The 13,747-nt window shown below is 39.6% G+C and overlaps 1 protein-coding gene across 1 annotated transcript in view; it reads left to right on the top strand.

The window, feature by feature from the left end:
• LOC135195825 (alpha-mannosidase 2-like) overlaps positions 1-13,747 on the top strand; it is a 263,120-nt gene that overhangs the window by 44,425 nt on the left and 204,948 nt on the right. Inside the window, exons 5-6 of the mRNA XM_064222320.1 lie at positions 10,901-11,048; positions 12,054-12,225. Of these exons, the coding sequence (XP_064078390.1) occupies positions 10,901-11,048; positions 12,054-12,225 (320 nt within the window). The remainder of the gene's footprint in view (positions 1-10,900; positions 11,049-12,053; positions 12,226-13,747) is intronic.

Genomic DNA, 13,747 nt, shown 5'->3' with positions numbered 1-13,747 from the left:
TCCCTATGGACGAACTATACCTGAGAGACCATGGGATGCATCACTGTTGTGCACAATGACATTCTGAGACGCCTCACAAACACTCCCCGCTACCACTTCCGCCACACAGATCTTCATAGAAAACCACCTGGACAATTTAAAAATCATTGTTAGGCGAACAATGTCCAGTCTGGTAACCCGAGTGAGAAACAGCAGCAACTCTCTCATACAAAGCATCCTAAGGAGTGAAGCAAGAAGATCTAAATTGTGGGAAAGATGGGAAAATGAGGCCTTTGTCCCCTAAAGATGTCATCTGCAGTTTTTGTCATTATTACATTTATTGCTGATATTTTAATTTTTCATTATTATTGTGATTACTATCAAGTTAGTTTTTTTTTTTTTTTTTTGTTTTTGTTTTTTTTTGCATTCAATTTTTGTATTTAGCCCTCTGGACCTGAACCTACTGTAACCACCTAAGGTCTCCCTAGTTGAAATTTAAGTTATATAATATGTGCACTAACTGTTATTACTCACAATGCATATTTTTTTTTTTTCTCACCAATATTATTATGTTTATTACCAGTATGATGATTACTAGCTTTTATGCTACCTCAGCTATTGTGTGGATAAGTGTCGATTATTCATTTTCTTTTTCTTTTTTATCATTTCTCATGTATCTAGATTGTGTATGTTACTGTCTGTATTGTGTATATTCAATGTATATGGCCCTGAGCTGAAAATAAAGCATACTTATTCATTATTATTATTATTAGGCAAGGAGGCCTTCTCTGAGGCAGTAGCATTGAATACAATAGCTGTTTTCAACGGCATTTATTTAATATAGAATCTTCTCAATTCTTCTTATGATCTTCTTCTCGTCAGCATGTAGCTGGTGTATTAAGTTTCCTAAGGACATGTAAAGATTTTCATTTGTCTTAGGTTTATTCCTCTAACGTGTCGACAGCGCACAGGCAGTCATCTATGAGAGTATACAGTAAAGTGAATTAAGATACGTTTACAAGTATTTATAACATGCAAGGTCGTGTACAATCGGTGGGCGGGTCGATGAGCAGGGATTTTAATTGGCCGTTGGATGGTAACGAAATCTTTCCCTGAGGCGATGAGACCTGCGAAGTCTGGCCGGAGTTATTAGCGTGGGTTGGGTGTTGGTTGGGGTACCTACCTCTTGGGCGGCAGGTACTGCTGCATTCTGTACAGATGACACATCTTCCGGTCTGTTCTCTCTCTGCTTCTTCTCTCTTTCTCTGCCTCTCAGTTTCTTTCTTTCTCTCTGCAAATTCCTCTCTCTCTCCCTCTCTTTCCTCGTTCGCTTATTTCTTATTCTCTCTCTTTCTCTCTCTGCTTGTTTCCTCTCTCTCTCTTTCTCTTTCTCTCTCTGCTTGTTCCTCTCTCTCTCTTTCTCTATCTCTCTCTCTTTCTCTCCCTCTCTCTCTCTGTCTCTCCCCCCCTCGCCCCCCCTCTCTCCTCTCTCTCTCTTCGTGGCGGTATACGAGTCGGATGGTTTCTTGTGCTATTTCTTCTTATGATGGTAGGAAGAAATTCTGTTTCTTTTACCGTGTTGATAGTCGGCTTTTTCTCTAATATGTGTAATGCTTCAAGGTAACGTAGGCGTTTCCGGTCAGGTGCTTGGTCAATAATTTTATGTTCGTTATAAGTTCAGCTCTTTCTGGTCTCCTGTTATGTTGTTCCCTGTAGTGATTGAAAATGGCCCCTTCTTGAAGGTGGCAGGAAAGTTGCTTGGAGAGTCTGGTGGTGGTCATCCCGATATAAGAATGGTGGCATCCATCCACCGAGCATGTGAATTCGTAGATGACACCCCTTCTCTTCAAAGACGTTTCTGGGGCGCTGGGTTGTTTTTAAGAAGCAGCTGGCTGGTTTTTCATGTTTCTGTAATAAATTATGAGGCTAATTTTATCACTTTCTGTAGTGGGGGAGACATTTTTCGCTGATTACTGTCCTTAGGAAACTTAATACACCAGCTACATGCTGACGAGAAGAAGATCATAAGAAGAATTGAGAAGATTCTATATAAATTAAATGCCGTTGAAACAGCTATGTATATTATTATTATTATTATTATTATTTTTTTTTTTTTTTTTTTTTTTTTTTGTTATTTTTTTTTTTTTTTTTTTTTTTTTTTTTTTTTTTTTTGCTCTATCACAGTCCTCTAATTCGACTGGGTGGTATTTATAGTGTGGGGTTCCGGGTTGCATCCTGCTCCTTAGGAGTCCATCACTTTTCTTACTATGTGTGCCGTTTCTAGGATCACACACTTCTGCATGAGACCTGGAGCTACTTCAGCCTCTTAGTTTTTCTAGATTCCTTTTTTCAGGGATCTTGGATCGTGCCTAGTGCTCCTATGATTATGGGTACGATTTCCACTGGCATATCCCATATCCTTCTTATTTCTATTTTCAGATCTTGATACTTATCCATTTTTCCCTCTCTTTCTCTTCAACTCTGGTGTCCCATGGTATTGCGACATCAATGAGTGATACTTTCTTCTTGATTTTGTCAATCAACGTCACGTCTGGTCTATTTGCACGTATCACCCTATCCGTTCTGATACCATAGTCCCAGAGGATCTTTGCCTGATCGTTTTCTATCACTCCCTCAGGTTGGTGCTCGTACCACTTATTTCTGCAAGGTAGCTGATGTTTCTTGCACAGGCTCCAGTGGAGGGCTTTTGCCACTGAATCATGCCTCTTTTTGTACTGGTTCTGTGCAAGTGCCGGGAATTCACTTGCTATGTGGTTTATGGTTTCATTTTTTCGTATTGCACTTCCTACATATGGGAGAGATGTTATTTCCGTCTATCGTACTTTGAACATATCTGGTTCTTAGGGCCTGATCTTGTGCCGCTGTTATCATTCCTTCAGTTTCCTTCTTTAGCTCTCCCCTCTGTAGCCATTGCCAATTGTCATCGCTGGCTAGTTCTTTAGTCTGTCTCATGTATTGTCCGTGCATTGGTTTGTTGTGCCAGTCCTCTGTTCTCTCTGTCTTTCTGTCTCTGTATATTTCTGGGTCTTCGTCTACTTTTATTAGTCCTTCTTCCCATGCACTCTTTAGCCACTCGTCTTCACTGGTTTTCAGATATTGCCCAGTGCTCTGTTTTCAATGTTGACGCAGTCCTCTATACTTAGTTAGTCCTCGCCCTCCTTCCTTTCGTGTTATGTATAGTCTGTCCGTATTTGCTCTTGGGTGTAGTGCTTTGTGTATTGTCATTTGGTGTCCTGGGTTTTCTGAATTATGCTGACGGAGTTCTGCCTTCGTCCATTCCACTATTCCTGCGCTGTATCTGATTACTGGCACTGCCCATGTGTTTATGGCTTTTATCATATTTCCTCCATTGAGTTTTGACTTGAGTATCGCCTTGAGTCTCTGCATATATTCTTTTCTGATCGTGTCCTTCATCTCTTGGTGTTTTATATCTCCTCCTTCCATTATTCCCAGGTATTTGTATCCTGTCTCATCTATGTGTTTGATGTTGCTCCCATCTGGTAGCTTTATCCCTTCAGTTCTCGTTACTTTGCCTTTTTTGTATGTTGACTAAGGCGCCATTTTTCTATTCCAAACTCCATTCTGATGTCCCCAGATACATCCTTACAGTCTGGATTAGGGTATCTATTTCCTTGATGCTCTTACCATACAGCTTGATGTCGTCCATGAACATCAGATGGTTGATTTTGTTGCCTCTTTTCTTGAGTTGGTACCCGGCATCCATCTTCTGTAGTACTTTTGTCATGGGAATCATGGCTACTACGAAGAGTAGTGGGGACAGTGAGTCGCCCTGGAAGATCCCTCTCCTGATATTAACCTCTGCTAGTCTTATTCCAGAGCTTGTAAGTATTTGTATTCCAGTTGCGCATTGTATTTTTGAGGAAGCTGATGGTATTTTCCTCTGCCCCATATATTTTCAGGCATTCTATTAGCCATGTGTGTGGTATCAGTCGAAGGCTTTCTTATAGTCTATCCATGCATGCTTAGGTTGGTTTTTTTTCCTTCTCCTACTGTTCTTCATTACCATTTTGTCTATCAGGAGCTGGTCTTTTGTGCCCCTACACTTCCTTCTGCAGCCTTTCTGTTGGTAGGGGATGGTGTTTGTCTCCTCTAGGTAGTTGTATAGCCTTTCACTGATGATACCTGTTAGTAACTTCCACATTATTGGTAGGCAGGTGATAGGCCTGTAGTTACTGGCTATATTTCCCTTACTCTTGTCTTTTTGTACTAAGGATGTTCTTCCTGTGGTCATCCATTTGGGTGCTTGGTGATTTGAGATACAATGCTGGAGTTGTTCTGCTATTCGTGGGTGTAGGGCCTTGAAGTTTTTGAGCCAGTATCCATGGACTTCATCGGGACCTGGGGTTTTCCAGTTGGCATTTTCTTTAGTTGGTGTCTGACTGTGTCTGTCGTGATCTCTGTGAATCGTTTGTTTTTATTCTCCCTGTTTCTTCTTCCTTGACTTCCTGGAGCCATGTTGCATGTTTGTTGTGTGATACCGGATTGCTCCATATGTTTTCCCAGAGTCTCTTACTTGGTTCGGCTTCAGGAATTTTCTGGTGGTTGTCTTCCCCTCTTAGTTGGCTGTATAGTCTTTTCTGGTTGGTTCCGAATAGTTTGTTCTGTTGGTATCCCTTATTCCTGTTCATGTACCGTTGGATCTTGTGTGCTTTGGCCTTAAGCCTCTGTTTTACATCTTCTATTGTGTTGTTTAGTCCCCTCTCTTGTACTTTGTATTTCTCGTTGAGTTCCTCCTTTGTTTTCTTGCTTCTTAGCCTTTTTTCTGCATCTCTTTCAGTTTACTCAAGTCAGATCTCATCACCATGATTTGCTACCAGGCGCCTTTTCCAAGGAGGTTGCTGTTTTGGTTTCTGTTGGGTTGGTTGTGACGGTGGTGTTGGTGTTCGATCCCATCAGTTCTGCTACTAATCTTGCTCCTGCATATGTCAAGTTATTTGTTTCTGTGATACTGGTGGTGTGTATTAGGCCCATTAGTTTCATTGACCTCACTTGTTTTCTCCCTTAATTTCTTGTGTTGTAGGCTTTCATGGTGGGGATCTTTGTCTCTCTGTATCTGGCTCCATCCATTGTCTAATCTTTTCTACCCATTCCGTCCTCACTGTTACTTCGTCGGTGTTTCTTCGTGTGTCGTTGTTTGATACTTCATCCTCCCTGTCGTCTTCTGTGGCATCGTCCTCTCAGTTCGTCTTCGTGTAATTCGTTGTCGTGTGACATTTCCCTTTCCAGTTCTTCTCTTTCTGTTGGGGAGAGCCAGTTCTTTTTTTTCTTTTTCTTTATGTTCCTTACTTGATCTGCCAGCCTCTGCTCTGTTTGGGGGGTGTTATTCCTCTCATTCCAGATGTTGATCAATCTCTTCTATATCCTCTCTCCGTCGGGTTGCTTCTGATGTAGCATCTCCATATTTCCTTATTTTCTTCTCTTGTCCATTTCTTCCTTTTTGCCTCTGTAGCTCCAATCTCAGGCTGTTGATTACTTTCGTTGTGGTGATCAGTTGCTGGATGACGACCTCCAAGTACCTGACCGTCTTCCCCCTTCAATTGGGTTGAATACCTGGTTGCCGGACGAAGCTCCTCTGTTGCCAGAGGTTCCATTTACGTCGTTGTCGTTTATTCCTTCATTTCTTTCCATCATTGCTGAGTTTTGCTATTTAACCCATAGCTGGACCCTACCCCATCAGGGATAGGTACTCATTTACAGCTGAGTAAGGATGAGGAAATTATGGTAAAGATCCTTTCCCAAGGAATCAACGCCGAGGAGAGCGGTCACCCATCCAACGACTGACCAAGCCAATCCCAATTGCTTAAACTTGACTTAAGTCTATTGAAGACCTAACCAACTCCTTATTATTATTATTATTATTATTATTATTATTATTATTATTATTATTATTATTATTATTATTATTGGCCCTGGAATCTACTGCCATGGCAGCTTTCCAGGCCGTCTCCTGGCTAGATCTGTGGTCCCTCACAGTATCCAGAGTCGCAGCCTCCTTGGGAACGTTCATTCCCGAGGAAGACTCGGCGTTCGGGAGAGACTGCCAGTCTTGAGGTAGGGCCATCTCCTACCTCGCCCACCAGACGGCCAACCTGTGGGCCAACCTGGTTCGGAGGAGACAGGACTCAGTCCTGACTCGCGTAACCAGAGTGGCCGGTCGAGAGGTGACATTGGGTCTATGCAACGGACTGTTGCTGGGTTCCTCCTCTCTCTTCCCCAGAGAGATGGTGGACGCTGCGGTGGAAAAGCGGAGAACTGAGGTCAGTGACCGCTTAGTACACCAGGCAGTTACAAAGACTTCTGGGCAGTCTCGTTCAACTGCGGCCAAGCCTCGGAGCTTGGCTAGCGCATCCTCTGCTCCTAAGACGTCAGTGCCGTTGAGGGTAGCGTGATGAAAGACCCAGCCTTCCTCTTTTGCTTTGAGAGGTAAATGTCAGCCCTCCTCTCAAGCCTCCTTCTCTCATGGGAAAGGGACTAAGCGGAAGGGGAAGAGAGGGGAATGCTAGGGACAGCATTCCCCCTGTGAGGTAATTAGGAAAGCATACGACTCCGAAAGGAGTTTCGACACCGGTACCTTTCATCCGAGAGCCCACGAAGTTAGAGGTATTGGTCCTACCCTTGGATTCCACAAGAACTTGGTTGCATAGGTGCTGAAGGCAGGGGTGTGGTCCAACCAGATCACCTTCACCTCCTACCTTCGGGATATTGCCTATAGGTCCTTGAACACATTTTCCTTGGGACCTGTGGTGGCTGCTCAACAAGTTGTGAGGCTTACCCAGCTCCTTTAACAGGACAAGGTAGCACCTCGTCCTTGTGGTAATCGCATGAATGGAGAATGAATGAGTGTGTGACTGGCTTCTCTCCTTTCTCTTTTCTTCTCTCTTCCTGCTGGCCGAGAGTAGCGGTCGTCACATGCTGTAGAGGGCGACGGTGCAGGTAAGCTATGTGACTGAGCTCTATTTTATCTCTTTAGTTAGGGATAGAAGCATATATCCATCCCTTCCCTAACAAGGGGAGAAGTGGACAGCAGTAAGAGACAAACCCAGTGCTATATATTTGGCCTCGTACTTACGACTTTAAGTTCTTCCTTGCTATTCATAAGAGGTACGCATGCCTCCCTCCTATGAATTGGTCCAGAGGTCTGGCCATTGATCTTAAGTGATTTTACTCCGATCAGTTGGAACAAAGGCTAGGTTCCCCCCCTTGCTCTTATGACGAGGGAGGGAACCTTGGTTGGGCGAACACCAATCTGTTCACAAGACTCAGATACCTCCCACCGATCAGTGAGACTTCCTTATGTAAATGACCAATGGTTTGTATAATGTGTAGGAACAAATCACAATATTTAAAAGTAACTTGTATTTTTCCTAACTATAGAAACCTGAGGTCCTTTACATATGGGCCCACCTCATGCCACCCCCCAAATCTGTTCCAGGGCCTAAAGCAAAGTGGAATGTTTACGTCCAGTCGGGTGGGACTACCGACTATTGAACAAGCAGTTACTGCTTAACTACCTTGTTACAGAATCTTATGAGGCGCTGAAAGTAATTCCTTATGTAAAGGACCTCAAGTTTGTATAGTTGGGAAAAATACAATTTACTGTAAAAAATTGTGATTTAAAAAAAAAAAACATGCTTCCAACACCATTTTTTAATGAAAAATATAACAATCTAGTTCACAACAAGATGTATTTAAGTCATATTTCAACTTAAAAACACTTCATATAATGAAAAATAACCTTGTCCCTTATAAATAGTTTCTAGAGATTAATTTATGCTAAAAAGAAGCAAGAAAATCACACTGAATTGAGTTAAATACTGGGAAATAATCTTACCTCCGCTCTCAGCTGATTTTTCCAAACCAAAACATTGATTGCTTTTTTGTATTTTATAATATTAATAGTAATATGAGACTACATACTACAGTATTATTGGATACAGTGAAGTAAAGCATAACTTTAAAAGGAGCCAAGGAAAAGATGCAAATTCGTTATGTTTGTATTTCATCAAGGTCTCTCGGCGCTTAGACCTAGCCTCCAATAGCAAGGCAATGGTGCCATCTATTAATGAAAAAATAACTAAAGAACTAGTCGTATTTAAGATATTTCAATTTAAAAACATTTCATTTAACGAAAAATAACTTTGTCCCATTTAAATAGAGTTTCTATAGTTAAATACGAAGAAATAATCTTCCCTCGGCTGAGTTTTCCAAACCAAAACATGATTAGTTTGTTTGTATTTTACAATAATATAGTAATCCAGTGAACCCCCATATTCGCGGACTCACATATTCACGGATTTCTCTCTGGAAAATATACCGCCATTATTTGCAGAAAATTTGCCTATTCACTGTATTTTTCTTTGAGAAATATCCACAAACTTTATTTTGTTTTTTTATCAATTTCATTATGAACTGCACTTTTTGTGATAAAAGTATTAAAATGAACCATGTATAAAAATTTTTAGGGGGTTTTTCTTGAGTTTTAACTAACAATATAGCCAGTTTTAAGTATTTTTATAAGTGTTTCAACTATTTGCGGGTTCTAGCTATTCGCAAGGGGTTCTAGTACTCATCCCCCACCAATAAGGGGGGGGAACACCGTATAGTATAAGACTACATACGTACAGTATTATTGGATACAGCGAAGCAAAGAATAACCTTTTAAAAGAGCCAAGGAAAAGATGCATATTCATTATGTTAGTATTCATTAGACTAAGCCACCTATATCCAGACAACAGTCCTATAAACCCTATGGAGGGTAAAACCCATTTAGGAATATATTGAACACCCGCTGTAAAACTGAAAAGCTGGTAACCATTACTAACGGTAATGGGGGCTGCCTTTAGTAATAATAACTCTAGTTCTGCTTTCCAGCCTCCACTAGCATTTGACTGATTTTTAAAGTAAAATTCCTGATATATCTTGTGAAGTACCTTATGTAATTGCCAGTGTATTAGACACGCTTTCTTTTTATTTCTAAATGTAGCAAAAGCTGCCCTGCATCCAATGCAGCTGTATTACAGATTGAAGACCGAGCACCTAATTTAGTATGAAATCGTATGTAAAATACCTTCAAAGGAAACTACATGAAATTTGCCATAAATAAGCAATGTTTATGTGTTCTCACAACAGGCCACCAGGCTGGGGATCTGATTTTGTTTACATACATCCACTCATTCCAAATGGTTAATAGCCTAGCTGCCAACATGATGTCATGACAGACTGATAATTTGGCTTTTTTTAAAATATTTTATTGTGTTACGTTTTAAGCACTGGCCTGAAGGGGCTCAAATACGTAAGCGAAAATAGTTGAGGGAAAATGCAGGATAAATTAATTGAACTTAACTTAAAAAGGACTCTAGAGGAAAAGGTCGCTAGAAAACTCAGCTAATTACTTTACATATAGTATTTATTTACAAGAGGCCATTTACTGGCCTGGAGAAAGAGTAAATGCAGCTTGTCCACCCGGGGACTAATATTATCTCTCACAAGGGGATGATAGTTGGCTTAAAATGAGATTCACGTAAAAGCTGGTTTTTTCAAAATCTTGCGGTAATGCAACACTTAAAAAAAAAAAACATTGAGGGAGCGAAGACTTGGACACGTGACTCAGGGAATCTGGAAAAGATCCCAGATTAGACAAGATAAAAAAAAAGGACTTCTTGCACAAGTTATGGTTATTCAGTTTCTCTAACACTGGGGAAATGGAACTCTAGTGTTTAACTGAGGTATGCACTGAAGACTTAATCTTTAACAAGTCACAAGGGGAAGCACATGGCCCGATGAGGACAAAGGGATTTTGATGTAAGAGGGATACAAGGGAGAATTGAAAATGAAATTAGCAAGAGTCGTCTTGGAGAAAAAGAGCTGGTTTGGAGTTTACACTTTCTAGACGTACCTTAATTACTTGAGGCTTGGACGTGTCGTGCTCTGAAGATAGTCCCACCAGTGTTTGGACAGAGGGCTGACGTCCCGTCAGAGGAGGAGAGAAGAGGCGCGTCCGCCTTGCTTTAGGAGTCGCTTTTGACTGAGAAGGATGCTGGGTGTCTTGGAACCACGGGGATTTCATACACCACCTCGGGCACTGCCTGAGAACCAGCAAATTTGGAAGGAAAAAGGTCTTTTTGTAGAGGTCCCTAAAACCCATATCGAGGCCTAGCTACTCTCGTGACTTGCCAATCTTACCCTAAGCTTTAGTCTGACCGGAAATTCCTTTTCCACCCCTTCCTAACCACCCAGTTCCTTTCCACCCTTTCCTACCGCTGTTCTCTCTCTCCCAAAATCAGTTGCTTTAGGAGAAAACATGGCTGCTCATTTAGACATACAATTAATTAAATACTGCTGGGAAGACGAGGTGGTCAATAAATGTAACATTATCATTAACAAACTTATTGGTAATTTGGCTTGTTTACAATATATTTTATTATAAATAACAAACTTACAAAAAATTGCTTACGGTATGTCGGTAGTTAGCCTGTCAGCTATTTGCAATTTGTGCATGTAAACAAAATCATAACACCAGCCTGGTGACATGTCATGGCAACACATAAACGTTAGTTTTATTATGGTAAATTTCATTTAGTTTCCTTTGAAGGTAAATGTAAATTTACATATTACATACTTTATTCCAGTATACTTTCACAATACGTAGTATTGCATTTCATGCACAGAATCAAATGTTCCCCACAAAACCATTCCACTCAAAATATCTTTCAATAAATATATGAAACTTACTAAATTGTTTTTTCCAAAAAATATCCTTGTAAAACTGGGGTGCGCCTCATGTGAGGATGCGTCTTGTACGACAGCAAATAGTGCAGTACATTTATTGATCGAATATGCTGAAGTTTTCAATCATGATATTGATTTCGTGTTCTTTCAGATGGAAGATGTTTACAGTATCTTGAAGTTTGACAATCCTGATGGGGGTGCCTGGAAGCAGGGCTGGGATATAACTTATGAAGAGTCCCAGTGGTCACCTGAAAAGAAGTTGCGTGTGTTTGTTGTTCCTCACTCTCACAATGATCCGGGTAAGATTTCTGCCTATTTTTAAAGTGGTAAATCATTTTCATTTTGAAATAAAGCCTTGGCTGAATCTGTAGTATATTGTAGTCCGTTATGAGTTTGTAGTCCAGGACAAGAAAGAATGGATGTTGACAGATTCTCTTTCCAGTTATTTGCCGTTGTTAGAACATTAGCACTCACTTCGTGATTTTTTAGCACAGATAAAACAGCATTACTGTTCAGAGTACAGTTATGCAGTAATTTGCCTGTTTTTTTTTTCACTTTGACATCCACCCATCATGAGTGAGGTATCTCATAGTTAACTTTGAGTAGAAGTTTTGAATTTCATATAAGAATTTGTAAGTACATAAGCAGTAATAAAAGTTTTCACATAGTATTGCTCCATATTGGTATCCCATTACTTTTTCCTCTGTTTAGTAACCAGCATTGTGTGCACATGAAGCATTCATGATAAATGCTTATGTATCGTGTATGTATTTCATATATTTTTATGGTTACATACAGTACTCATGGCTGGTTGGTTCAAGTTGAAGCTGACCTTATATAAGGATGAGCCCTTGAAAGGTACCTTGTTAGTGTGGTTAAGTGTTAAAGGGAATAAGAGGCTTTATGTGGACCTGTGAACTCAGCCAAACCACCTGAGATTATAGTACTGTATTAGTTATTCTGTGAATTAGTTACTGTCAGGGGTTAGACTTGTGTGTCTTGCTCATCTTTGCAGACCCTTTTTGTCTTTACCCGCATTGCTGTTCGCCTTTTTTACTTTTCATATGTTCCCTCTGGTTTCTTCCTACGGTGTAGTCTAACTTTATTATCTTAGCTATGCTCCAGTTTTCATTCCTCATGTGAAGCAAGTCCTTTGGGCAAGTCCTGTGAGTCTGGAGAAAATTAGCTTGTTAAACCGCTCCGTAAAGATGGTTATGCTTGTAGTAATTTAGGTCATTGCAAGGAGCAATGTCAGCATCACAATACTGTCATGCTTAACAACCTGTTCATTGGTTTCTTTTCAGGATGGATCAAAACATTTGAACAGTATTATATAGACCAAACAAAACATATTTTAGATCACATGGTGGAAAAGTTAGAGCAGGATCAGAGACGGAAGTTTATTTGGGCTGAGATTTCATTCTTTTCCATGTGGTGGAATCAGCAGCCAGACAAAATCAGGGAAAGTGTTAAAAGGTAAGTTTTCTTTCATGGTTGTAAGCAAATGGAAACCTTTATATCTCCAATTTCTGGTCTTATGGGAGCTCTAAAACATGATGGTTTAGTGTAAAGGTCTCAATTCTAGTGATTGGAAGCTGGAGATACACTTGAGGTGTTTCCAAAGAGATTTGATTGTACTCATACAGTTTATAGCCACATGTAGGTTAGAGAAGTAATATTTTTGGTTCTTTTCATACATTTTGGACATGTAAAGTATCATGTTGGTGGTTTTTGCTTTAATATATCTTGTTAGTTGGAAAAAAAATTAGTTCACCATACACAGTAGCCAGTTTGATTACAGTTAAGTTCATCAGTGCTTAGTAGTATTTATTAACCCTTTAACTCCGATTGGACTTATTAAACGTCGACGAAAGTTGTCTGTTGGGTGCCAAACCGACGTATGGTATGTCGACGAAAAGGGTTTTTTGAAAATTCGCGGAAAAATAGTTAAAGGCCTACTAGGCGACAACTTTTGAATCACGCGCCTTGGGGGATGCTGGGAGCTCACGGAACAAGGCGTGTTTTGTTTACAATCGTTACCCAGGTGCGCATGCGCGAATTTCTTTCTTCTCACACTAAAAATCATCAGCGACACATCTCAGAAATTATTTTGTCACTTTGACATAATTTTTGCACCATTTTAAATTAGCTGTTACATAAAGTTTTATATATGAAAATGTGCGCAATTTCATGTAGAATACAACTAAAAACAACTCATGGTTGTAGCTTTTATCAGTTTTGAAATATTTTCATATAAGCAACGATAAGTGCCAAAATCTCAACCTTCGGTCAACTTTGACTCGACCGAAATGGTAAAAAAACACAATTGTAAGCTAAAACTATTACATTTTAGTAATATTCAATCATTTACCTGTATTTTAGAACAAATTGGAAGTCTCTAGCACAACATTTTGATTTATGGTGAATTTATGAAAAAAACTTTTTCCTTTCGTCCACACGGTAATTCTTCCGAAAAAATCATATTTTTTCGTCCGATTGTCGTAATGTTTGCACCATTTTAAATTAGCCGTTACATAAAGTTTTATATATTGAAATGTGCACAATTTCATTTAGAATACAACAAAAAACAACCCATGATTGTAGCTTTTATCAGTTTTGAAATATTTTCATATAAATAACGATAAGTGCCAAAATATCAACCTTCAGTCAAATTTGATTGACCGAAATGGTAGAAAAACACAATTGTAAGCTAAAACTCTTACATTTTAGTAATATTCAATAGTTTACCTTTATTTTTCAACAAATTGGAAGTCTCTAGCACAATATTTCGGTTTATTGTGAATATATTAAAAAAAAAATTTTTCCTTACATCCGTGCGGTAACTCTTCCGTAAAAAATAATAAATTTTTTCATCCGATTGTCATAATGTTTGCACCATTTTAAATTAGCCGTTACATAAAGTTTTATCTATGAAAATGTGTGTAATTTCATGTAGAAAGCAACAAAAAACAACCCATGGTTGTAGCTTTTATCAGTT

Source organism: Macrobrachium nipponense, chromosome 16 (genome assembly GCF_015104395.2).
Source record: "Macrobrachium nipponense isolate FS-2020 chromosome 16, ASM1510439v2, whole genome shotgun sequence".
Lineage (NCBI taxonomy): Eukaryota > Metazoa > Arthropoda > Malacostraca > Decapoda > Palaemonidae > Macrobrachium > Macrobrachium nipponense.
Note: the sequence above shows the minus strand (reverse complement) of the source record. Positions and strands in the feature narration are given on the sequence as shown.